This window comes from Lepus europaeus, chromosome 6, assembly GCF_033115175.1.
Source record: "Lepus europaeus isolate LE1 chromosome 6, mLepTim1.pri, whole genome shotgun sequence".
NCBI classification, from domain to species: domain Eukaryota; kingdom Metazoa; phylum Chordata; class Mammalia; order Lagomorpha; family Leporidae; genus Lepus; species Lepus europaeus.
In genome coordinates this window covers 95284103-95308894 of record NC_084832.1, presented here as the reverse complement: position 1 = coordinate 95308894, position 24792 = coordinate 95284103, and the positions used below count along the sequence as shown (strand labels likewise).

At 38.6% G+C, this 24792-nt stretch overlaps 1 protein-coding gene across 6 annotated transcripts in view; it reads left to right on the top strand.

The window, feature by feature from the left end:
* Positions 1-24792, top strand: part of ERC1 (ELKS/RAB6-interacting/CAST family member 1) — a 539472-nt gene that overhangs the window by 239205 nt on the left and 275475 nt on the right. For 4 of the 6 annotated variants that reach the window (XM_062194621.1, XM_062194624.1, XM_062194623.1 and 1 more), the window contains one exon: positions 23360-23491. The exons of the other annotated variants lie outside the window; for them this stretch is intronic. In XM_062194621.1, coding sequence (XP_062050605.1) covers positions 23360-23491 — 132 coding nt within the window. The remainder of the gene's footprint in view (positions 1-23359; positions 23492-24792) is intronic. 6 annotated transcript variants of the gene reach the window in all.

Below are 24792 nucleotides of genomic sequence, written 5' to 3'. Positions count from 1 at the left end.
CTGCAATTCTGGCCCCTATTTTCTGAAATTTTTAAGAGTTCCTGGATATTCATTTGGGTTATTTGTTGATGCTTTTGTAAAATAGGAAAGTAAAAGAAACCATTATTGTCTTCTGTTTTTGGAAGAAAGAATTTTAGTATTTTTAGGGTAAGTATAAGTAATTCATGGATTAAAATTGTTATTTATCATGTTAAAAAGAAAGGCTTTGTACTTAATGTCTTGAAGTTTAATGAGTAATGAATTTTATCAGATGCTATCTTGGCATTCCAAGATGAATTCTAGTTATGTTAATAAGCACATAATAGGGGCCTGTGTTGTGGCGTAGCCTGTAAAGCTGCCTGGGACGTCAATATCCCATTTGAGTACAAATTCAAGTCCTGGTTGCTCCCTTTCTTATCCAACTCACTGCAAATGTGCCTGGAAAAGCAATGGAAGATGGCCAAGTTTTGGACTGCTGCACTTATGTAGGAGATCCAGATGGAGTTCCAGGCTCCTGGCTTTGGCCTGGCTCTGGCCCCTGCTCTTGATGCCATTTGGGGAGTGAACCAGTAAATGGAAGATCTCCCTCTACCTCCCTCCTTCTCTCTCTCTCTCTTTCTCTCTCTCTCATTGCCTCTGTAACTCTTTCAAATAAATAAATAAATATTTTTTTAAAAAGCATATAATAAATGTGTTTTATTTGTGGTGATTAAAATTTAAATTAACCTGGAAGGTTCATTTTCATCTTTTGTTACTCAATGACTACCATTTATGCTGATAAGTTCATCTGTGGCTTCACTCTTCCATGGATAAGACACAAATTGTCATAATGCAGTGTTACAGCTATTTTGTCTACCTTCATTTATCCTGAAAAATAAAGTATATTTTTAAAAGTACACATACACAACATAAAGCATATAAAATGATCATCCCTTCCCCAAAATTATATTCTAGGGAAGTTCAAGAGGTTGAGAGAAAAATAAAATTGACAGATCAGCTTCTGGAGCTGATGTTGTGGTATAGGAGGTAAAATCACTGCCTGCTAGATCGAATCCCTGCTGCTCCACTTCCCTGATAATATGCTTGGGAAAGCAGCAGAGGATGGCTCAAGTGCTTGGGCCCCTGCACTCACATGGGAGACCTGTACCTGGGCCCATCATTGGCTGTTGTAGCTATTTGGGGGGTGAACCAGAGGTTGGAAAACCCCTCTTTCCCTCTCTCTCTAACTCTTTCAAATAAATAAATAAATCTTTAAAAAAAAAAAGATACTTATTTTGGTACAAAAAACTTTCTGAAATAGAAATTTCATGATACACATTTTTCATGTAGCTTTTGAAGTACCCTTTCTATTTTCTTCTCTTTGTTCAGAGGAAATCACATTTGTGAGTTTCATTCTTTCCTTTTCTTTACAACATAAATATATATATGTATATTTATATATATATATACTGAATAAAAAGAATAGTTTAGTTTTACATATTTCCTCCTTTATATAAATGAGTCATGTATGATTTTGACCCCTCTTTTCTTAAAGATTTATTTATTTATTTGAAAGTCATAATTAGAGAGAGAGAGAGGGGCAGAGAGACAAGGAGATCTTCTATCTACTGGTTCAGTCCCCAAATGGCCATATAGCAAGAGCTAGGCCAGGCCAAAGCCAGGAGCTTTTTTTTGGTCTTCTACATGGGTAGCAGGGTTCCAGGCACTTGGACCATCTTCTACTGCTTTTTGCAGAAGGGAACTGAATTGGAAGTGAAGCAGCTAGGACACAAACTGGTGCCCATATGGGATATTGGCATTACAGATAGCGGCTTTACTCACTGTTCCTCAACACTGACCCCTTTGTCATTCCTTTTGTTCTTTATTATATATGAGATTCATTTTGAAACCTTCAGATAGAGCTAGAAGTATTCCTTTTTGACAGGAAATGAGTTTGGAAGTAGTGTTTACTTTGTCCTTTTTCCTAGTTCAATACATTGATTAAACAGATTTCTTGTATATGATCTGAACCCAGGAATCAGCAGCTTCTTCTGGGTCTCCCACGTGGGTGGAGGGTCCCAGGGATTTGGGCCATCTTCCACTGCTTTGCCAGGTACATTAGCAAGGAGCTGGATTGGAAATGGAGCAACTGGGACTTGAACCGATGCCCATATTGGATGCTGGCACTGCAGGCCAGGGCTTTAACCTGCAGTGCCACAGTGCCTGATAAGGTGGATATTTGGCCTGGTGTTTAAACCACCTGCTTCAGATGCCTGTATTCCAGTTTGAAGTGCTTGAGAATGATTGGAAATAGGAAAAGAGTATTATGGACAATGTATTTGTTCAGTAAATATTTATTGCACACTTATTTGTTCCATGCCAGTGTTCTGTGCCAGACATAGTAATGATGTACCACATAAGTCCTTCTTCTCAAGGAGCTTACATTCTAGTAGGGGCTCTGTAGTAATAATGGAAGAGTTGAGATAGAGGCTGAAAAGATAAAGGGAAGAGAGAGATTGTAAGTTTGACTCATGTATCTGGGTGGAATGGCAGAAATGTCTCATGAGCTGGAATATGAGCACAAAGAGAGAGGGAGGAATCAGGGATGATCCCTTGTCTTCTGACTTGAGTAACTGAATATATGCTAATTTTAAATAATAAGATAGGAAGGCCTGGAAAAAAATAACAGTCCATTTTCAACACATTAAAGTATCTGCAAGATACCTGTTGGAAATGTCAAACTGGTAGTTGGATGTGGAAATTTGAAGTTTAGTGCATTATGGCATAGGTTCAATTTAGAGATGAGCTTAAAATCATATTTTGGGCCGGTATAGCGGTGTATTGGATAAAGCCCTGTGATGCTGGCATCCCATATATTTGCCAATTCATGTCCCAGCTGCTCCATTTCCATCCAGCTCCGTCCTAATGGCTTGAGAAAAGCAGCAGAAGATGGCCCCAAGTGTTTGGGCCCCTCGCACCACCGTTGGAGACCCAGATGAAGCCCTTGCTCTATGTTTTGGCCTGACCCAGTCCTGTCCGTTGTGGCCATCTGGAGAGTGAACCAGTGGATAGAAAGTACCCCACCCCCCGTCTGTGTGTGTGCCCTGCCCCCGACTTTCAAAATAAATAAATCTAAAAAAAAATACACAATTCTAAGGATTAAAGTACAACCACAAATTTGGAAACCACATTTATAAAAAAATCATTTAAGTTCATAGGATTCTGTGATAGCATCTATAGATAAAATATTAGCAGGAGAACATAGGATTACAGCTAAGCCCTTAAAAGATCCTAAATATTTAGATATGGGATAGAGTAGCAGAAGATGGTGCTGAGAAAGCAAACTAAAATGAAGGCAAACAGTTGAGACAGGAGAGGGAAAGGAAGAGTTTAGCACCACAGAAAAGAGATTATCCTTGAAGAAAAGAGCACAGATGATCTCCAACTTAGAGTGGTTCAAGTTAGGTTTTTTATTTAATTTTTATTCTGAAGAGAAAGAGAGGGACATGCTAGTTTGAGAGAGAGAGAGAGAGAAATGCTAGTTTGCTTTTTCAAATGCCTCAACATCTGGGACCGGGCCACACCAAAGTCAGGAACATGAACTCTAATCCATGTCTCCAGTTTAGGAGGTAGAGACCAACCACTAGAGCCATCACTTGCTGCGTCCTAGGGTGTGCTTTAGCAGGAAGCAGGTTTTTAGAAGCAGAATGGAGACCCTAATCCAGACACTTGAGTATGGGATATAGGCATCCCAGGGGGCATCTTAAATGCTGCACCAGATGCCTGCCCCCGGCTTAGGAATTTGTACTTTGCAATGGTATAAAAGTCGTAAAGATCCAGTAGAAACTGTTCTTCAAAATTTGAATTTTTATATTTTTCCCAGGCTAACAATATGCTGTGCAGGCCTGTCTCATGATACGGAGCGATGGCTGTGAGCTGCAACTCTTAGTCAGCTCCATGATCCCAAAGGCAAACATCTGATGCTTGTCAGGGTACTGTGTTGCAAAGATTTTTGTTCAGTGGGATAGCTGTATTAACTTATATTTTAGATTTACAATCTATTCAGTTTAATGATGGGTCTAATGAGATGTGATCCCATTGTAAGTTGAGGAGGATCTGCAAGTATATTATTCTAATGCTCCTCAGAGGCTGAGAAAAGAACAGCACAGTTGAGAGGTGTGATCTAGTGTATTCAGAATAGTCAAGCAGTAGTGCACCATCATCACCTGTGGCTGAGGTGGGTAGATGCTTTCCATTATGCCTTATTGACTTTGGAAGTACAGGCAGTCTCATATTGATCCAGGTACTTGCTATGGCCACTTTTTCTGTCACACTCTTATCGAAATTCACTGTCCCTCAGAAGATATTTGGAATATCTTCTTAGACCTATATTTGCCTAACTTTCTAAGACTTGATTATACAATAAGTTTTTCTTGCATGGTCCATATTGACTTACATTAGTTAAACTATTTAACAATTTCAATTGATACTTGACATGAGTAATAAAGACAGTGTATATATTGGTCACGAGCCTTTTCCATTGTCATGTCCCTTCTATTAATATTCTGAATTTAATTTGGCTAAAGTTTCTTGTTCCCTTTACCCAAGAATTTTAGCTTTGTTTTAAGTTCAGTTCTGAAGTAGTTTCTTTAACATTTTTGCTAAGCCATATTGTGTTTTGATTGGCTGAATCAGATTTCAGAATAATCTGTTGTTTTCTTCAGTAGTATTTATTGAGTGCCTGTTACAGAATAGTCATTGTCCTGAGTGTTGTGAGGGTATACAGATAAATAATAAATTATTTTCCTCTCTATGAACAGTAGGTCTACTTATTAGAACTTTTCTTTGTGATGACTCTGTGCAAAGCTGTGTTACAATATAGGTGTTATCATTACAAGGACAGTGATTGCTGTTGTGAAACTGAAGAAGGTAAATTCCAGCAACAGGAGCCTCTTAAAGATTACATGGAGGCCGGCGCCGCGGCTCACTAGCTAATCCTCCACCTGCAGCACCGGAACCCCGGGTTCTAGTCCCAGTTGGGGTGCCGGATTCTGTCCCGGTTGCTCCTCTTCCAGTCCAGCTCTCTGCTGTGGCCCAGGAAGGCAGTGGAGGATGGCCCAAGTGCTTGGGCCCTGCACCTGCATGGGAGACCAGGAGGAAGCACCTGGCTCTTGGCTTCGGATCAGCGCAGCACGCTGGCCATAGCGGCCATTTTGGGGGGTGAACCAATGGAAGGAAGACCTTTCTCTCTGTCTCTCTCTCTCTCTCTCTCTCTCTCACTGTCTGTAACTCTCTCTCTCTCTCTGTGTGTGTGTGTGTCTAACTGCCTGGCAAAAAAAAAAAAAAAAAATTACATGGAAGCATAGTCCTGGCTGATTTGGCTGACAGTGATTTGGACATTTAAAAAGCTCCCTTTTGAAAGCCTTAACCATCTCTTAAGGGTCAAATGCTCCCTCCCTGGGGGCCTGCCAAACCCTTGCCTTGGAATGCTACCTTCTGTTGTAATTCCATCAGAATTCTTTATGCTTTGATTTCAGGGTTTATTGTATCTTACTTTGTATCATATCCTAATTGTACTTTGGTTTCCTCACACACTTGAGTTTGGGGATCTTATCTTGGTTCTCTGTATATAGTAGGTACTCAGTAAATGTTTATTGATTTTAATCGTGTCTGTAGATGTCAAAAATTCTCAGTACCATGCATCTTAGACTGGTGTCTTATTCCCCCTAACACATCGCTACCCTGCTACAGACAAGTTGGTAATTTGCTGGTTTCCTAATCTGTTTTCTTTTGCTTAGCCAGTTTTCTTTTCCTGTGAGTTTTACCACATAAAAATTCTGTGTTAAAATCAATCTTTAGTTTACAAACCTTTCTTTTTAGCCTTTTTAAAACAGTGTTTTGCATAGGTGCACTACTTACAGCTATAATTACTGAATTATAAATAATAGTAAGATTTAAAATTCGATTATAAATTTTTATTACAATTTATTTTAGTTTCAGCATCCTAATAACCATATTTTCTAAAACTCAGATTATCCTTTAAGGGCCTTGAAATACCATCTTTCCTTACTTGAGAATATTTACCTTGAGTATTTTTAGTGGAATGAAAGAGGCCTCCTATTGATAAATAGTGGCTTTGGAGCTTTGTTTTTATGTGATACCACAGTACATATCTGAATTTAACCTTGAGAGAGGTTACTGTCAGAGAGATTAATGGCCCTGCTGAAAGAATGCTGTGGCTCTTTTGAGTGAATTCTCCTGAGACCAATGAATATTAAGAATAAAGTTCAAAGACGGTAAAAACAATAGAAATAGGGATGGGGAAAATCAGCTTTACATATATTTAGGCATTTTTCTCTTAGGTGTAGAACCAGTGAAACATTTTTGTTTTTCTCTAAAATTTGATGTCTTCTGTCTTAAGAAAAAGCCTCTTTCATTTTGATGATTTTTTTAATTTTATGAAATGAAACTACTTGTTTTCATTTTCTGATTGGGCATGGGGTTAATTAAAAAATTTTGTAAAGATTTATTTATTTGAAAGTCAGCGTTACATAGAGAGAAGGAGAGGCAGAGAGAGAGAGAGGTCTTCCATCCGCTGGTTCACTCCCCAATTGGCTGCAACGGCCAGAACTGTGCTGATCTGAAGCCAGGAGCTTCCCCTGGGTCGCCCATGTGGGTGCAGGGGCTCAAGGACTTGCACCATCTTCTATTGCTTTCCCAGGCCATGGCAGAGAGCTGGGTCGGAAGTGGAGCAGCTAGGACTTAAACCAGCACCCATATGGGTTACCAGCACTGCAGGCGGCAGCTTTACCTGCTAAGCCACAGGGCCGACCCAAACCTTTAAAAATTTAAGTTTGACAGCTTTTTAGAATCTTATGTTCTTTGTCACAGGCTACATGTGTCTAATATGTTAATGTTTTTGCTTTTATAAAAATAAATTTTGATTTCCTCTTTCCAGACTTTCTTTTTCACCTATTGAAGTGTTTAATCCATGAAATTTTTTTCCTTTTTTTTTTTTTTTTTAAAACAACAGACATTTATTTATTTGAAAGGCAGAGTTACAGAGAGACTCGGGAGCACCGAGAGAAAGAGAGAGAGAGAGAGAGAGAGAGAGAGAGAGAGAGAGGTCTTCTATCCACTGGTTGACTCCCCAGATGGCCACAGTGGCAGGACTGGGGCCATTCTGAAGCCAGGAGCCTGGAGCTTTATCTGGGTCTCCCAAGGAGGTGCAGTAGCTCAAACGCTAGCAGGGAACTGGATTGGAAGTGGAGCAGCCAGACTGGAACTAGTGTCTGTATGGGACACCAGTGTTGGAGGTGGTGGCTTAACTTGCTGGGCCACAGTGCCAGCCCCATTTCTACCTTTTATTTTGTTTTAAAGATTTATTTATTTATTCAAAAGTTAGAGTTAAACAGAGAGAGGGAGAGACAGAGAGAGAGAGAGATCCTCCATTTGCTGGTTCACTCCCCAGATGACTGCAACAGCCAGGGCTAGGCCATGCCAAAGCAAAGATCCAGGAACTTATTCCAGGTCTCCCATGTGGGCAGCAAGGGCCCAAACACTTGGGCCATCTTCTGCTGCTTTTCCCAGGCCATTAGCAGGGAGCTGGATTAGAAGTAGAGCAACTAGGCGTGAACTGGTGCCCATATGGGATGCTGTCGTCACAGGTGGCAGCTTGTGACTACACCACAATGCTGGTCCCCATTTCTTAATCTTAAATCTTATTTAAAATTATTTTTTTTCTTAGTCAAACAGGGCTTTTTCTACAGAGAAAAAGAGTAATGGCAGAGTTTTTATGGTGTTCCTGACAAATATTAAGTGGAGTTAGGGATCACACTGGAAACATGTCCATACAAACCAGTGTCTATTTTTATAACCCCACAGATAGTTGTTGAAATTACACATTAAAATTCTCTTTTCCTAAAGTGAAGTACTACTAAAATTTTTGGCATGTGTTCAGCTTTTGAAACTCCTAGCTCATAAGTACATCACTTTTAATCATTTAGAAAAAAATGAGAACAAGTCCTGAAAATTATTTTAGGAGGTGTTTGAAATTGATGCCTACAGGACAAGGACATGTCCGGCCTGCGAACTGTATGAGACCAGTGAAGTCCTCTGGTCTGACCCTACCACGGCAACCTCAGGTGGAACTCGGAATTCAGTTATTCTACAGCAGGTTAATTTTTAAGTTGAATATTTCGTATGGTCCGTGAATGATATTGTAAATACCCACGTGGCCCTTGGCAGAGAAAGGTTCCTCACCCCGGCTAGATGTTTTTCCCTCTGGCCAAAATTGAGTTCCATTTGTTGACCAATAAATTTATTGCAAGAAGTTTATTGATAGTACGAATGTACAGCCTACTGGTCCTTTCCCCACAGTTAATTTCAGCCCTATTCTGCAGGAGCATGTGATCACATCCTTTTAGCTTTTGAAAAGAATACTCAGAATAAAATGATGGGTAAACTTGCAATTGGCACTAAAATTCTACAAGTGGACTGCTGTATTCTCACTCCTGTGACTTGAATGATTTTCTCCTTTCCTTTGTGTTACTGTGGGAGCTTCCCCTAGGTTTGCAGTTGCAAGCTGAAGCCTCTACAAGCTGAGATCATAAGTAAGCACGTGTATAGCCCATTTCCTAAGACTTCCTATGGCCCATACCAGTTTATTTATTTATTTATTATTTTAAGCAAAATACTATTTTCAGAATTTTTTCAAAGTCTTTGAGTATTTGTACTTCGATTTGTAAAGTTCTAAGATTACTTAAACCCCAGCTACCAGTACCCAGCTACCAGAATTTTCAAGATGAAAACCTGGCCAATCTATAATGGGATATTTGTACTGGATGCTCCATAAATATTATTTATATAAACAGCATTTTACATGGTTGTTTCTCTGGTTCTTTAATGAAATGCATCTACTATTGTTTTGACTTTGGTTTTTTAACAATTGATGTTATAACAGAACTCTAACTGGAGAGAAATATTTGTGGGGTTTTAAAGAAAGGGAGGAAGGCTTTAAAGTTTAACCCAAAGTATTTTCTTTACGTAAGAAGTAGTTAGTGTGTAACCAAATTCTGTCTGTATGTTAGGTTTGCTTTCTTTTCTTAAAATTGACTTCATCAATACATCTGGCTTCAATCTTTTTCCCTGCTAAGCATATGAAAAGTTGGTAAATGAATTCTGACATGTTGATTGATTTTACTGAAATCTTCTACATGTGTATGTACACTTGGAGGATGGGGTGAGGGAGACCAAATAAGCAGTGGGGCTGAGGGTAATAATGAATTACTGTCTTTTTACATCAAGGGTATTGTATAGCTGGTAACATTTATGTCCTTCAGAACATGTTAAAGTCTATCTGATAAGCAGTGTTTACTCCAAAGGAAGCAGCTCTTAATATTAATTCAAGTAAATGACCTCCATTACCATGTCAGAGTTGGAGTTTGGAAAGGGAAGAGAGAATGTGGAAGGCTGTGCTACCTTGCATAATTATGTGACATCTGAATTTGCTGTTCCTCTGCTACTGAAACAGGAAAGTTTTATAAAGATCTGTCATTATCATGTGATTTTTTTTTTAGGTTCTTCTATTGCACTTAAAAATTTTTTGAAGGAGAGGTTTGACCAGAACAACAAATTAATTTTTTAAAAGATGCTTGTTTGTTTATTTTAGAGGCAGAGAAAGACAGAGGCCCTATACACTGGTTCACTCCCCAAATGCTTTCAGTGGCTGAAATTGGGAGCCAGGAATTCAATCCAGGTCTCCCATGTGGGTAGCAGGAACCGAACCACTTGCGCCATCGCTGTTGCCTCCCAAGATCTGCATTAGCAGGAAGCTGGAGTCAGTAGCTGGAGCTGAGTATTGAACACAGGTGTTCCCATATGGAATGAGGTCATCTTAACCAGTGTCTTAATTGCTAGGCTAAATGCTCATACTCAAATTAAGTTTTAATGGCTGATTCTCCTTGTCCATTTTTTGGTGTTTGTTTTCTTTATGGAATGTTTGATTTGAGAGAAAGGAAGTGGAGGCTTGAGTCTTATAGCTGTAGTGGTATTAGGTTGGTGTTGACAAAGCTGATGTCAAGAAGCAAAGTTCAGAGCAATGTATTAGTGGGTAGTTTCGTGGAAATTGTACACTCCAGTCTTGTTAATTTGCCCAAGTTATGGTTTCAGCTGTCACTGCTTTTGCCCTCATGTTGTTTGAGTTATAGGAGTCTAATTTTTCTTAAGAGCATGAGAAATTCTTTGGTAGCTTCTCACGTCCTCTCTCTCTACCATACCCAGAAAAGTAGTCACACAAACCTCTGTCTTGAACCCCATACTCTGTGAACAAAATGTTCCCCTTTGACCTCCACTAATAAGTGTAGTTGGCAAGTGTAGGCTTAACTGCTCTATGTTAGTTTGGATGAGTGCAAACATAATTAATACCAGTTGAAGTAGAACTCTAAAGATACTGCTTTCATTTTAAGTAATATGAGCTATTTGAACTGGTAGAGTATGTTCCTTTACTGTCTCCAGATGGCTATTAAGCTAGTTGTCTGTGGCTTATAGCACACGTTTTTGAGTTGCTTGAATTGGTTGAGCAGCAGGTGAATGAAATGATACTCTCCATTTAGTTTTGTTTGCAGATTTAATACTTGTCTTCTAATGATGAGTGCTATATTAACTTCATATAGTACATGTAAATTCTTTATTTTTTCTTTTAAAATCTTATTTTTAATTGGAAGTTGATGCTTGTATATATTTAAGGGATACAATGTGATGTTTCCATACATGCATACATTGTGGAATGGTCAAATTGGCTAAGTAATCTGTCCATTGCCTAAATATATGTAATGTTTTTGCACTGAAAGTATTTAATATCAACTTTCAGGACTATTGAAAACATGCATTATGTAATTTTAAATTAGTTTATTTTGGCTAAATTTTGTCAAGTCAATTTTATTGAAATTCTTGTGGGAACAGAAGTCTTAAGAAGGGATGAGTGAGGGCAAACAAGACTGAATATTTCATTTCAAGCTTTCTTAAGAAAGTAGGTTGGCCGGCGCTGTGGCTTAACAGGCTAATCCTCCGCCTTGCGGCGCCGGCACACCGGGTTCTAGTCCTGGTTGGGGCGCTGGATTCTATCCCGGTTGCCTCTCTTCCAGGCCAGCTCTCTGCTATGGTCCGGGAATGCAGTGGAGGATGGCCTAGGTCCCTGGGCCCTGCACCCGCATGGGAGACCAGGAGAAGCGCCTGGCTCCTGGCTTCGGATCAGCGAGATGCGCCGGCCGCAGCGGCCATTGGAGGGTGAACCAACGGCAAAGGAAGACCTTTCTCTCTGTCTCTCTCTCTCTCACTATCCACTCTGCCTGTCAAAAAAAAAGAAAAATTTTAAAAAAAATTAAAAAAAAAAAAAGAAAGTAGGTTGATTTCCCAACAGTCAAACATGAAGACTAATTCAAATGTGACAATTAATAAGCGCTCATTGTATATCCCTTCAAACATTTGTCCAGTAACATTTTTTCAGTTAAACTTTGATAATTGGCATGTCATTGAGTATTCTTAGTGCTGGATTAATAATAAATTAAGTTGAATCATTCTGATTTTTATTATAGTCACAAGAAAAATTCTTGCATTGGAACTCAGTCCAATTGCAGGTTTTATTCTGAATTATTTCTGACAGATTGCTCATCTTGCATCTGACTTCACATCCAAATGATATGCTGATTCATACCCAATTTCACGTAGTCTCCTTACTGTCTGCCTCTTACTTTTTAGGTCTATTTCAGTTCCATTTTAATATAGTCTCTTTAAATAAAAACAGTTATATGTTAAAGGGTCTATTAGCCTAATAGGGTGACATGCCTGTTTCTTCTCTCCAAAGAAATTTGGCTTCATTGATAATCCAGTTACATTAGAGCTATATTCTCAGATGCTATGATAATCATACTCTGATGTGACTCAAATCATCTTTGATTCCTGGTATTTGTACTTTTGTGTAACCCTCTCCCACACGGGCATAAACAACATTGACGCTTCTGCCTCCTGAATCAGTTGCTCTGGTGGAAGCCTCATGTCATGATGACACTGAAGTAGCCCAGAGGAGATCCACTCCAATCTGCCAGCCATGGAAGTGGAGACAGGGCACTGAAGCCTGGTTGCCATCCTGACTGCCACCCTATGAGAGACTCTGCAACTGGAAGTGTTCAACCAGCTGCTCTGGGGTTCCTGACCCACGGGAACTAAGTGGGGTAATACATGTTTGTTAAGCTGCTAAATTTTGAGATACTTGTTTCATAACAAGAAAGAATACAGGCACTTTATAAAATCTTCAGGATTAAGATGATTTCCCATAGCCTGATTTCTCCCCTAAATCCAGAGTTAGATTTTTCTCTGTTGGTGGAAGAATAAATGCGATTTGAAATTCTTTTATTATGTTATTACTATGTTGATTATCAAGGTCAAGTATCATTGGAGATTTTGGCAGCATTTGTCATAAGAATTGTCACCTGTGTAACTCTATTGTCTGCTAATAGGCTAAGAGCTAGTAAAAGACTTTACAACCTACGTGATTCATATGTTACAGCCTTTTGTAGGTATATTTCATATGTAAAACCTGCTCTAGATAATGCAGCATTCTTCAGTAGAAATATAATGTGAGCTGCATGTGTAATTTTGAAGTTTCTAACACCGTATTAAAACTTAAAAGGAAACAGATGTCATTTATTTTAATAATATCTTATTTATTATATCTGTAGTATTATCATTTCAACATATAATCCATATGAAAATTATGAATTAAAGCATTTTACATTCTTTCTTGAAGACTATCTTTGAAACTTAGTGTGTATCACCCATTTCAAGTTGGACTCAGCATTTAAAGTGCTCCAGGAAGTGCTCCCAAAAAGTGGCTGCTGCTTTGGACAATACAAATGTAGGTGGAGAATCCCTAATCCAAAAATGAAATTCTTCAAAATCCAAAACATTTTCAATGTCATGATGCCATAAATGAAAAGTTCCAAACCTGACTTCATATGGTAGGCGCAGTCAAACCTCAGATACACTAAAAATACTGAATAAAATTACCTTTAGGCTATTTGTATAAGGTATAGATGAAGCAAATGAATTTTATGTTTAGACTTGGATCCTGTCAGCAAGATATTTCATTATGTATATGTAGATATTCCAAAATTTAAAAAAATCCAAAATCAGAAATCTTTTGGACAGTCCAAACATTTTGAATAAGGACTATTCAACCTGTAGTATATTTAACTAAAGGAGTTAAGAAGACTTTGTTCTAAGGTAATGGCAAATCAAGAATGCATAGAAGCAATAGAAATTATTTTTCTCAAACTTCAGTGTGGCGTGTCCTATCCAAACTTTAATCTCTAGCTACATTTGGTTTCAGTAAATCCACCTCCCAGTTTCAGATGCTTCAAATCCTTCAAACCTGAGAAATATTGTAGGGATAGCGATATTAGGAATATTAGACAACTCCAGCTTTGCTGAAACAGAGTGCCATGACTACCTCATGATAGACTGATGACTGTGGACATTTTAAAAAATAAAGTTTCCTATTTAAGGCACACATTCCGTATCTTAGAGACTATAGCTGGGGTAATCACTGTCGCTACTTGAACCACCATGAAGCCCTTCCCAGGAAACAGGGCCTGAGAGTAGAAGTATACAAAGTCCCTTGTATTTCACACTTAAAAAAAAAAAATTTATTTTATTTATTTGAAAGGCAGAGTTACAGAGAGGGGTAGAGACAGAGAGAGAGTCTTCCATCCGCTGGTTCACTCCCCAAATGGCTTCAACGACTGGGGCTAGGCCAGGCTGAAGCCAGGAGCCGGGAGCTTCTTCAGGGCCTACCACATAGGTGCAGGGACCCAAGCACTTGGGCCATCTTCTGCTGCCCTCCCAGGCCATCAGCAGGGAGCTGAATTGGAAGTTTAGCAGCCCAGACTCAAACCGGCACCTATATGGGATGCTGGCGCTGCAGGCTTGGGCTTTAAAATGCTGCACCACAGTGCTGGCCCCTTCACTGTTTTTCCAGTGTACTACTTTGCTGGTTAAAATTTTCCTGACTAAACAATTTTCTACCAGAACAATTTTTTTTTAATTATTAAGGTGAAATAATGGGGCCAGCAATGTGGTGCAGTGGGTTAAAAGCCCTGGCGTGCCATGCTGGCATCCCATATGGGCACCGGTTTGACTCCTGGCTGTTCTATTTCTGATCCAGCTCCCTGCTAATGTGCCTGGTAGAGCATCAGAAGATTGCCCAAGTGCTTGGGCCTCTGCACCCACGTGAGAAACTTAGAAGAGGCTCCTGGCTGCTAGCTTAGGATCTGTTCAGCTCCAGCTGTTGTGGCGATTAGGGGAGTGAACCAGCAGATGGAAGACCTCTCTCTCTGTCTCTATGTGTCTCTCTCTCTCTCTGTAATACTGTCTTTCAAGTAAATAGAATAAGTTAAAATAAAAGTGAAAAAACACTGTATGCATATCATAATAGCTACCTCATTCCTTTTATTATTTTTTTTCTTTTTTTTTTTAAACTTTTATTCAATGAATACAAACTTCCAATGCACAGCCCATGGATTACAATATTATTATTATTTTTTAAAGATTTATTTATTTTACTTGAAAGTCATAGTTAGACAAAGAGAGGAGAGGCAGAGAGAGAGAGAGAGAGAGGTCTTCCGTCCACTGGTTCACTCCCCAGATGGCTGCAATCGCCAGAGTTGCGCCAAAACGAAGCCAGGAGCCAGGAGCTTCTTTTGGGTCTCCCACACAGGTGCAGGGGCCCAAGGATGTGGGCCATCTTCTACTGCTTTCCCCAGACCATAGCAGAGAGCTGGATTGGAAGTGGACAGCCAGGACTAGAACTGGCACCCATATGAGGTGCTGGTGCTGCAGGCGGCAGCTTTACCCACTACACCACAGTGCCGGCCCCAATTTACTTCATTTTAAAAATGCATTTGTATATTTTATTTGAGAGGCATGACGGGGTTGGGGGAGAGGTAGGTATCTCCTGCTGCTGGCTAACTCCCCAAATTTTCACATGGCTGGGGCTGGGCTAGACCAAAGCCAGGAGTCTAGAACTCAACCCCAGTCTCATGTGTGATCAGCATTGACTCAACTCTTTGAGCCATCACCTGTTTCCTGCCATGCTGTGCATTAGCAGGAAGCTAGAATGCACAACAGAGCCAGAACTTGAATGCAGCACTCTGATACAGGATATGGATGGCCCGGGCAGCATCTTAACCACTGTGTCAAATGCCTGCCCCTCTAAGTTTGCTTCTTTAGTTTGATAGAGTACATACTACTTCCTCAAAGTCTGTGAATGAAGTAATATTACATTAGATTTTTACATTTTATTGTCACATTTGGTTGTTTGTTTGGATACAAATTCTAGGTTAGAAATAATATTTTCCCTACAAATTTTGAAGGCATTACTCAGTTGTCTTCTAGGTTCCTCTGTAGCCATTAAAAAGTCCAGTGTCTTCAGAATTTCTAATACTTTGTATGTGGTCATTGTTGACCTTTCTAAAGATTTCTAATTCTATTCTTTTTTCTAATATTCTTAACTTAAAAAGAAGAGTACCAGTTATTAAAATAAGTCCAGAAAAATGTTTTGATGTTATTGAAAAAGAAAGAACAAAAAAGAATGATTATAAATAAGACTTAGCTGTGTTTTTTACTGCCCTAGAACCAGAAGATTTTTTTGATCACTTCTGGTATTGGCTCAAAATTTTATTACATAGGAGATTTAAGGCATAGTTTAATACAAAGAAAACTTCCTGGGTGTACCTTAGCAGGTATCTGTTATGGTTTTGTTTTGTTTTGTTTTGTTTTTTGACAAGCAGAGTGGACAGGTAGAGAGAGACAGAGACAGAGAGAAAGGTCTTCCTTTTCCGTTGGTTCACCCTCCAATGGCCCTGCAGCCGGCACACCACGCTGATCTGAAGCCAGGAGCCAGGAGCTTCTCTTGGTCTCCCATGGGGTGCAGGGCCCAAGCACCTGGGCCATCCTCCACTGCACTCCCGGGCCACAGCAGAGAGCTGGACTGGAAGAGAAGCAACTGGGACAGAATCCAGCACCCCGACCGGGACTAGAACCCGGGGTGCCGGCACCACAGGCGGAGGATTAGCCTATTGAGCCGTGGCGCCGGCCTGTTATGGTTTTTTTTGTTTTGTTTTGTTTTGTTTTTTTGGACAGGCAGAGTGGACAGTGAGAGAGAGAGACAGAGAGAAAGGTCTTCCTTTTGCCATTGGTTCACCCTCCAATGGCCACCGCGGTAGGTGCGCTGCGGCCGGCGCACCGCGCTGATCCGATGGCAGGAGCCAGGTGCTTCTCCTGGTCTCCCATGGGGTGCAGGGCCCAAGGACTTGGGCCATCCTCCACTGCACTCCCTGGCCACAGCAGAGAGCTGGCCTGGAAGAGGGGCAACCGGGACAGGATCAATGCCCTGACCAGGACTAGAACCCGGTGTGCCGGCGCCGCAAGGCGGAGGATTAGCCTAGTGAGCCGCGGCGCCGGCCTGTTATGGTTTTAAACTTAATCTGGACCCACGTTCTACTCACTAGATAGATTATACAGTTATGGATTTGCTAATGAAGGTGAGGGAAGTAGTTCTCTTCAGTCATTTGTTACTACCCTGTTTCAATACAGTTTCCTTTGAGCAAATACTTAGTTTTACATTGAGGTGCTGTATACCTTAAAATGTCACAAAGTTGTTATTTAACAATCCTCTTCTGTGATTTTGTAGCTTCACTTACATTTTCGTCTTCATTCTTATTACCAAAAAGAGACTTGAAACCAAGTTTTGCCATTAAATCCAGAAACCCTTTCTTAAATTTCTTAAATTTCCATGAACATGGGTCTCATCTGGAAGACTCTGGATTTGCCACTGGTTTTGAGGAAACTTATATAATGAAAACTGGCATTAGTTCTTTGCATTGTAAAAAGTCACTAATAATCTTTTCTCTATACAGCCACAAAGCTACTTTTCACCCCTGCAGGTACACAAGTAAATTTATTTTTTTAAGAAAGTTTTTTAATGAATACAAATTTCATAGGTACTGCTTTAGGAATATAGTAGTTCTTGCCCCCATACCTGCCCTCCCACCCCAACTCTCATCCCACCTCCTACTCCCTTTCCCATCTCATTCTTCATTAAGATTCGTTTTTAATTAATGTTATATATAAAAGGCCAACTCTGTACTAAGTAAAGATTTCCACAGTTTGCACCCACACAGACACACAAAGTATAAAGTACTGTTTGAAAACAAGTTTTGTAGTTAATTCTTGTAGTACAACTCATTAAGGACAGAGGTCCTACATGGGGAATAAATGTACAGTGACTCCTGTTGTTGATTTAACAACTGACACTCTTATTCATGACATCAGTGATCACCCAAGGATCTTGACATGAGCTGCTGTCAGTATTTAGACAGGGCCATAAGCTAAGTGGAAGTTCTCTCTTCCCTTCAGAGAAAAGTATATCCTTCTTTGATGGCCACTTCTTTCCACTGGGGTCTCACTCACATAGATCCTTCACGTGGATCATTTTTTGCCACAGTGTCTTGGCAATCATGAAATGCTCTCATGGGCTTTTCAGCCAGATCTGAATGCCTTAAGGGCTGATTCTGAGGTCACAGTGCCATTTAGGGAGTTTGTTATTCTATGAGTCTGCTGTGTGGACTGCTTCCCATGTTGAAACATTCTCTCTTTTTTAATTCTATCTATTATTATTACCAGACACTTGGTCTTATTTATGTGATCCTTTGAAACTTAATCTTATCTATATGATCAATTACACACTTAATATTATCATTTTAACATGTAAGGTGGCATTAGTACCACCCAGGTTAATGGGATTTGGGGTTCCATGGCAAGTTTTTAACTTTACCCTTAGTGGTAAGTCCATGTAAATATGTGCTGAACTGTACAGCTCCTCCCTCTCTTATTCCCACTCTTATGTTTTAGTGGGATCTATTTTCAGTTGGATTTGTACACGTATGAATAATTCTATGTTAAGTAAAGTGTTTCATCAATGGTATTAAGTAGAAAGAGAAAATAATAAAAAATAATAAACTGTTTCTCGACAGTCAAGACAATGGCTGTTCAAGTCATTGCTTCTCATAATGTCAATTTCATTTCTACAGGTTTCCTTTTTGGTGCTCTGTTAGTTGTCACAAATCAGGGAGAACATAAGGTATTTGTCCCTTTGGGACTTTGGCTCTGGATGAAACTTCCAGAACTATATTGAATAGCAGTGGTGAGAGTGTGCATCCCTGTCTGGTACCGTATCTCATTGGGAATGCTTCCAACTTTTCCCCATTCAATATGATGCTGGCTATAAGTTTTTAATTACCTTGTTTGTGTTGAGGAATATTCCTTCTATACCCAATTTGCTTAGAGTTTTCTTCATGTAGGGGTGTTGTATTTTATCAGATTCTTTCTCTGAATCTATTGAGATAATCATATGGTCTTTGTTCAGCAGTTTGTTAATGTGATGTATTACATTGATTGATTTGTGAATGTTGAACCATCCTTTGCATACCAGGGATAAATCCACTTGGTCTGGGTAGATGATCTTTCTGATGTGTTGTTGGATTTGATTAGCTACAATTTTGTTGAGGATTTTTGTGTCTATGTTCATTAGGGAATCTGGTCTGTAATTCTCTTTCTCTGTTGCATCGTTTTCAGGTTTGGGAATTAAGATGATGCTGGCTTCATAGAAAGAGAGATTCCCTCCCTTTTAATTGTTTTGAATAACTTGAGAAGAATTGGAGTTAGTTCTTTAAATGTCTGGTGGAATTCAGCAGTGAAGCCATCCAGTCCTGGGCTTTTCTTTGTTGGGAGCATCGTTATTACTGATTCAATTTCTGTCTTGGTTATGGGTTTGTTTAGATTTTCTATGTCTTCATGGCTCAATTTAGGTAGATTGTTTGTGTCCAGAAATTTATCCATTTCTTCTAGGTTTCCCAGTTTGTTGGCATACAGCTCTTTTGTAGTAATTTCTGATGATTCTTTTTATTTCTCTGGCGTCTGTTGTTACATTTCCATTTTCATCTCTAATTTTGTTGATTTGGGTTTCTCTCTCCTTTTATTGGTTAGTTGAGCCAACAGTGTGGCAGTTTTGTTTATTTTTTCAAAAAACCAGCTCTTTGTTTTGCTAATCTTTCATATTGCTTTTTTGATTCAATTATGTAGATTTCTTCTCTAATTTTAATTATTTCTTTTCTCCTAATAGTTTTGGGTCTGGTTTGCTGCAGTTTTTCTAGATCCTTGAGATACATTGATAGCTCATTTATTTGGTGCCTTTCCATTTTCTTGATGTAGGCACCTATTGCTATAACCTTTCCTCTTAACACTGCTTTTGCTATATCCCATAAGTTTTGATATGTTGTGTTGTCATCTTCATTTGTTTCCAGAAACTTTTTTTTTTTTTTTTTTTTGGTGATTTACGGCTCGCTGCATTTCTTTAATTTTTTTTTTCTTTCTTCCCAAGTAGAGTCAACCCCTCTGTTTCTCTTTGGGCTCGTCCAGACCCCAGAAACTTTTAAAATTCTCTTTTGATGTCTTCTGTGGCCCACTCTTCATTCAGGAGCATGTTGTTCAGTCTCCATGTGTTTGCATATGCTCTAGAGATTCTTGAGTTACGATTTCCAGCTTCATTCCAGTGTGGTCTGAAGAGATAACATGGTATGATTTTGATTTTTTTTAATTTGCTGAGACTCTCTTTGTGGCTGTTATGTGGTCAATCCTAGAGAAGGTTCCATGTGCTGCTGAGAAGAATGTGTATTCTGCAACTGTAGGATGAAAAGTTCTGTAGATATCTGTTAGGTTCATTTGGTCTGTAGTGTTGATTAACTCTGTTGTTTCCTTGCTGATTTTTTGTCTGATTGATCTGTCCATTGCTGAAAGTGGGATATTGAAATTCCCTCACTACTTTTGTATTTGAGTCTATGTGCACCTTTAGGTCCCTTAATATTTCTTTTAAATAGCCAGTTACCCTGTAATTAGGTGCATATATGTTTATAATAGTTACATCTTCCTGTTGAATCGATCCCTTAATCATTACATAGTGCCCTTGTTTGTCTTTTTAACAGTTTTTGTGTTAAAGTCTATTTTGTCTGATATTAAGATGGCTACAACAGCTCTTTTTTGGTTTCTGTTAGTATGGAATATCTTTTTCCATGCTTTCAGTCTGTGTGCATTTTTGTTGGTGAGATATGTTTCCTGTATGCAGCAAATAGAAGAGTTTTGTTTTTGAATCCATTCAGCCAGTCTATGTTTTTTCACTTGAGAGTTGAGGCCCTTCATACTCAAGGTGACTTTTGATAAGTATTGACTTTGCCCTGCCATTTTTTTCTATAAATATTCCCATCATTGGTTGCTAGAAGTAGTTTCCCCAGAAATCATCTGGAAGAACTGTTTCAGCTTTGGTTTAATTTAGGATAATGGAATCCTCTCAGGAGATCTCAAAAACCACAAAGAGTGAAAGACAGGGTAGCCTGTCACAAAACCATCATATAGGATCTCCGCATGTTGGGAATGGGAAATGGAAATATTTTTGCTTACAACCATCTGTATTTCAGAATCTCATTTTGCTATAAATAATGATTAATTTATTAGAGGATTTGAGATGTCAGGTCAAATTCTTGCATTTGGCCCTTGCTTCTCCTTTAGTTTTCTTTAATTCAGAAGAAACACCTTGCTCTTTGTTCCTGCTGACATCGCTCCTTGCCTTTCTCCAGTTGGCATTGTGTTAAAAACCTCTGTACTGTGCTGCTCAGTGCATGCCAGCTAGAAACATTAAAATTTGAACAAAGAGCATTTTTTGTCATGGCTAAACTGCCTTTCATAAAATAAAACTTTACTTATAGGAATTGATTACACTAATTTATATCATTATTTCTGAAAATGAAAATTTTCGTAGAATGAACATACATCATTGAAATGTACAAGTTCTCTTTTTGCATTTCTTTTTTTTAATTAACACAAGTAAGAGCAAGCAAAAGATTTGTAAACTTTTGATTAATTAGATTTTTAAATATTAGATGCTGTTTCTCTAAAGTGGGGAGAAAAATCTGACTTGTCTTTGACAAGTTCAGGTTCTGAATGTCCAGTGACAAAGTTGTTAAACAGGTCTTTGTTGTATCTTTTATTTATAAAAGTGAACTGCAACATAATTAAATGAGAGTTGCAAAGATAGAAGACAAAATTCTTCACTATCTTTTTCTAATAAGAGTGTTCTGAAAGTTGGAGAATGATTTACAAACCTTTTTAATGTTTTTAATTGGCATAAAAGTGTGTTTATTATGTACAACATGATATTTGAAGTATATCTATTGTAGGATGGTTAAATCCAGAGAATTAACAAGTGTATTACCTCACATAATTGTCATTATGAGAACACTTAACATTTTACAAAAGTGCAATCTTTCATCAAATTAACTATAATCACCCTGCTGTACAAGTTACTCCTTTTATCTGTCTGTAAATATGTATCCTGTGAGTACCATCTCTTTAACTCGACTACCCCCATAACTACCCAAGCCTTTGATTACCACTAGTCTACTCTCTACTTTCACGAGACCAACTGAGTCTCAAATGAGACTCAGAATGAGTGAGGTTATGTGGAATTTGTCTTTCTGTGTCTGACTTATTTCACTTAAAATAATGGCCTGTAGTTCATCCTTCTTGGTGCAAATAATAGAGTTTGGTTCTTTTTATGGCAAAATAATGTTCCATTGTGTATATACCCACATTTTCTTTATCTGTTCATTCATTAGTGGACACTAAGGTTGAGTCCATATCTTTTCTGTTGTTAATAGTGCTAAAATAAACATGAGAGTGCAGATGTGTCTGGCATCATCACAGTGGGAGGTTTGCTGGATTCTATGGTAATTCTCTTTTTAATTGTATTAGGAACCTCGGTACTATTTTCCACAGTGGAAATGTACTAATTTCCCCCCAACAATGTGCAAGGATTCCCTTTTCTCTGTATCCTCACAAACACTTGCTATCTTTTGTCTTGAAAATAATTGTTTTAACCAGAGGAAGCTGACAGCTCATTGTGGTTTTGATTCACGTTTCCCTGATAAGCATTTTTTCATATCCCTGTTGGCCATTATTTTTTTTCTTTTGAGAGATAATCTGTTCAGATCTTTTGTCCATTTTTAATTGAATTATTTGTTTTCTTATTATTATTTGAATTCCTTGTATGTTTGAATTCTCAGGTATATAGGTTACAGGTATTTTCTATAGGTTGTTTCAGTACTCTGTTGATCGTTTGCTGTGAAGAAACTTTTTAGCTTCAGGTAATCCCATTTTGCTTTTGTTGCATGTATTTTTGAAATTTTTATCCAAAAACTTTCCCTGAGGCCAATGTCATGAAACTTGCCTGTTGTTTTCTTCTGGTAGTAGTTTTTGGTCTTGCATTTAAGTCTTTAATCCATTTTGTGGTGAGAGATAAGGAACTAAATTTCATTACTCTGCATGTATATATCCAGAGAAACCCTGTCAGTTAGTTTCATATATTAATAAAAGGTAGCACTTTATTCTTAATCCTCTGGTTGTGTAAAGATTTAAAGAGAAGGTGCCTATAATACTCTGATGAATCCAGTTCTCCATCCTCTTCATCTGTCCTTATTTTAAGATTTCTCCTATCTTGCATGATCTCAAAATCCTGTGGGTTTTGTTTGTCTTTCAGATGGACTTACATTCACCTCCCCAAAACTTAGGTTGTAAACGTGTATCGTAGATCTTCAGGATTAATGGGAATTGCTTGGCTAACCAAATTGCCCATTTTTTGTCAAAGCAATTACTTACAGCCAGTTATCATTTTTGGTTTTCTCATTTTGAAAGAAAACTTTGCTTTCTTGAAATGTTAGGAAACATTGTCATCTTTTTAAGTTCTTTTTCATTTTAATTAGTTTGCCAACAATTGTGTATATGAAGAATACAATCTGAAAGATGGTTCCATTAACTTACTTTCATCCAGGTAAACTCTGCAAGATAAAGGAATATTCTGTTATTCAGTCTAGTCACTTAGACTTCATCAGTGCTAGCTTCAAGCTCCATTTAGAGAGTTCCAAAACAGCTTTGTGTTTTTAAATAGTCAAGGCTTTGCTACCTGTGCTAACAGTTTTATTCTCTCTGTTGCGGAGAGCAAGTCCATCTCATTTGTCTTGCTTCACTAACTTGACGCTTTCCTCTTAATGCTGTTGTTCTTCAGCCTGCTTTACTTCTTTTCTTCCCTTGTTTGATTCTTTCCTCTGTGAGGACATCTTATTGGTCTAGATGTGCTTCTGAGTAGAACTTTTAATAAGCAAATAGCGCTTTGTGATAAATAGGCTCTCCTTGGGTTAACTAATTAGTCTACTTCACCTGGTCTTCCATCGTTTTCCAGGACAGTCTCCGTAAGAAGGATGACAGGATTGAAGAGCTGGAAGAAGCACTAAGAGAAAGTGTACAGATAACTGCAGAGCGAGAAATGGTGCTAGCACAAGAGGAATCAGCCAGGACCAATGCTGAGAAACAGGTCTGCGATTTTATATTAGCAATGCGGCTGGTTAAACAAAAGGTAAAACCCAACCAGTATAGTTTAGGTGAACAACACATACAGTATGTTTGTTTATCGGGTTTCAAAACCACTTCATTATGTGTAACTATCTAGGCTTAAATAAGAATTGAAATATGGTTGTACAGGAATTGACTTGTGTTAATGCAGAGGTCTCTATTAATAGTTTAGAACTGATTTCATGTGTATTTATGTAGAGTATGCTTATATATCTGATGAGATGAAATGGTGCTTTTTCTGCTATCAGAATCAGGAAAGCCTTGACTTTTAAATTGAATTAGAAAAAAATAGATATTTCTGAATCAGTGATGTTAATTTCAGTAGGAAACAGTTTATTTTATACCTTGTCCTGTTCAAAAGCGCAATGAATGTTATAACAAAACAATTAAGGGTAATAACAAAATGTGAAGGACTTAGCTACCATGGCACCTGAGAACCACATTAGCCTATCTCAGCCTTGAGGTGACTTATTAAAGAGGTCTGCTGTTGCTGTTTGTGGCTTTGTTTTCTGCATTTTATACATCATTTTAAATCTCCATATCTTCGATTTGACTTTTAATTAAGAAAAGTAAAGATGGGAAGCGTGAATGGAGGAAATATTTTTAACAAGTAAAGGCTATAACTCAGTTCCTATTCTGAAAAGGTAATTTTCAGTTTTGAATCTACCTCACACAGAAAGAGGTTCATGACATTTGATTTTTGCCGTGGTTGTCTCCATTGCTTTGTGGGAGAATTGTGAATGCTAAACAGATTGAAAGAGCTCAGTAACGATGTGACGTGAATATTTGGGAGTCCCCCTTGATCAGACCACTCGCTTATTGTGAGTTTAGGTGATGGAATAATGAAGAACACGCATTTCAAGGCAGACGTGTGTACTCCAAGAAGCTCCTCCATAGCCGTGTTAGATACAAGGACATGGTTTCTTCTGTGTCAAGTGTAGAAAGAAAAGCCCACCGACCTTTATTAGAAAAGCTGAGGAAAACTGAGCTTTTTGCAGAATGAGTACCTTTCAGCACCCTTTTCCTGGGTAATTGCGGCATCTACTCTGTCTTTGAATACCTTCCTGAAACACAGAGCTTGGAGAGGGCTTCAAAGAGGGATGCAGGCAGCCTTTGTTCCAGGATGGGGAGGGATTTTTTAAAATCTTCTTAACCCATTTCACAGTTTTTCTTTTATTTTCCAAATGTCTCTCTCTTTTTCTTTCTGTAAAGATTTCCTTCTGCCTCAATTTCATTATTTAGTAGCAAGTCTTAAATATCAGA